At 68.7% G+C, this 1,343-nt stretch overlaps 1 protein-coding gene across 1 annotated transcript in view; it reads right to left on the reverse strand.

Moving 5' to 3' along the window:
• POC1A (POC1 centriolar protein A) overlaps positions 1–1,343 on the reverse strand; it is a 46,724-nt gene that overhangs the window by 36,302 nt on the left and 9,079 nt on the right. Inside the window, 2 exon segments of the mRNA XM_004715261.2 lie at positions 105–282; positions 1,060–1,337. Of these exon segments, the coding sequence (XP_004715318.1) occupies positions 105–282; positions 1,060–1,337 (456 nt within the window).

Genomic DNA, 1,343 nt, shown 5'->3' on the forward strand with positions numbered 1-1,343 from the left:
CCCAGCCTTCTGACCATGGCTGGGAGGATGGCAGATGTGGACAGAGCTGCAGCTCGGCTGTGTGAACAGCCCCTCTGTGAGCGGAGCACAGGAGCGGCGCCCACCCCCTCAGGGACTGGCACTCCAGGTTCTGGGGAACTAGGCCCAATCTGCGAGCAAACAGCCCCTCAAAGCCCCCAGTGGGCATCGGCCGCACCAAGTCTTCCGCAGGGCCGGGCCGGGCAGGGCGTGCCCACAGCGCAGCACGGGCCCAGGCGGGCTGCAGGACGCTGCCGCTGAAAGCTGTGGCAGTGCCCGTCAGTCTCATGGGCGGGGGAGGCACAGACACCACTGAGCCCTTACACTGCCTCTGAGCCCCCCGGCCATCAGGGACAGCAGACAGCTAGGAGCCTCTCCTGCGGGAGTGGACTCCACACAGACACCTCCGCACCTGCAGTGGCTAGCGGCAGCGTGTTTTGTCAGAGTTCTCCAGGAGACCCCACCAGGACCCTCTGCAGGCAAAGGAGGCAAACACGCCATGAGCGCTCTGCTCTGGTCAGCCTACGGGTCTTCAGGCCCCAAGGTGAGCCCGGAGACTATAGGATCCTCCCCTGGGGGACACGGCGACATGCCAGGGGCTGGGCAAGGCGATGCTCAGCGGCGCTGACCGGCCGAGCCCCTCCAGCCCCCCAGCTAGACGCGGAAGGAGGCGCTGCAGCTTCCGCGGAAAGAAAGCTCAGCAGCAAAGCAGATGGAGCCTCGCACTCACGCACTGCGCCTCCAACTCCGGGGCCTCCCCCAACGGCTCTGCGTCCTGCCCTGCTGACCACCCTGGCAGGGCACCCCTGACCCACCCCACTCCCCTCTATGTCAGCAGCCCCGGCCCTTCTCCAGCCGGACCGAGTCAGCACCTGCCTGCCCGCAGACCGAGTGCGAGCCCGGCCGGCCGGGCCCTCTAAACCTGCAAGGAAGGGGCAGGTCCTAGTCCCCCGCCCCCCAGAAGCCCCGCGGTGCCAATCCTCCACCCTGTGCAGTGGCTGGCGCCTGCCACCTGGCGGCGGCGAGGGGCACTGCACGCACGCGGGTGCCCTGACGGCCTTCGGGCTAGCAGGGCGGTGCAGCTCGGTGAGTGGCCACCGAAGGTCCGGCAGAAACCAGGGGGCACCACGCCCATCTGGTGACAAGATTCCAAGCCAGACTGTCCCCGCGTCCCCCCGCCGGCGCCGTGGCGCGGGCACTCACGCTGGTAGTGCTGCAGCAGCCGGTGGGTCCGCACGTCCCACACCTTCACCGTGTTGTCCATGCCGCCCGCGGCGATGCTCGTCCCGCTCGGGTGGAAGTCCACGGAGGTGACGAAGCTGGGG

Source organism: Echinops telfairi, unplaced genomic scaffold (genome assembly GCF_000313985.2).
Source record: "Echinops telfairi isolate 266 unplaced genomic scaffold, ASM31398v2 ScPeMD7_7420;HRSCAF=8458, whole genome shotgun sequence".
NCBI classification, from domain to species: Eukaryota; Metazoa; Chordata; class Mammalia; order Afrosoricida; family Tenrecidae; genus Echinops; species Echinops telfairi.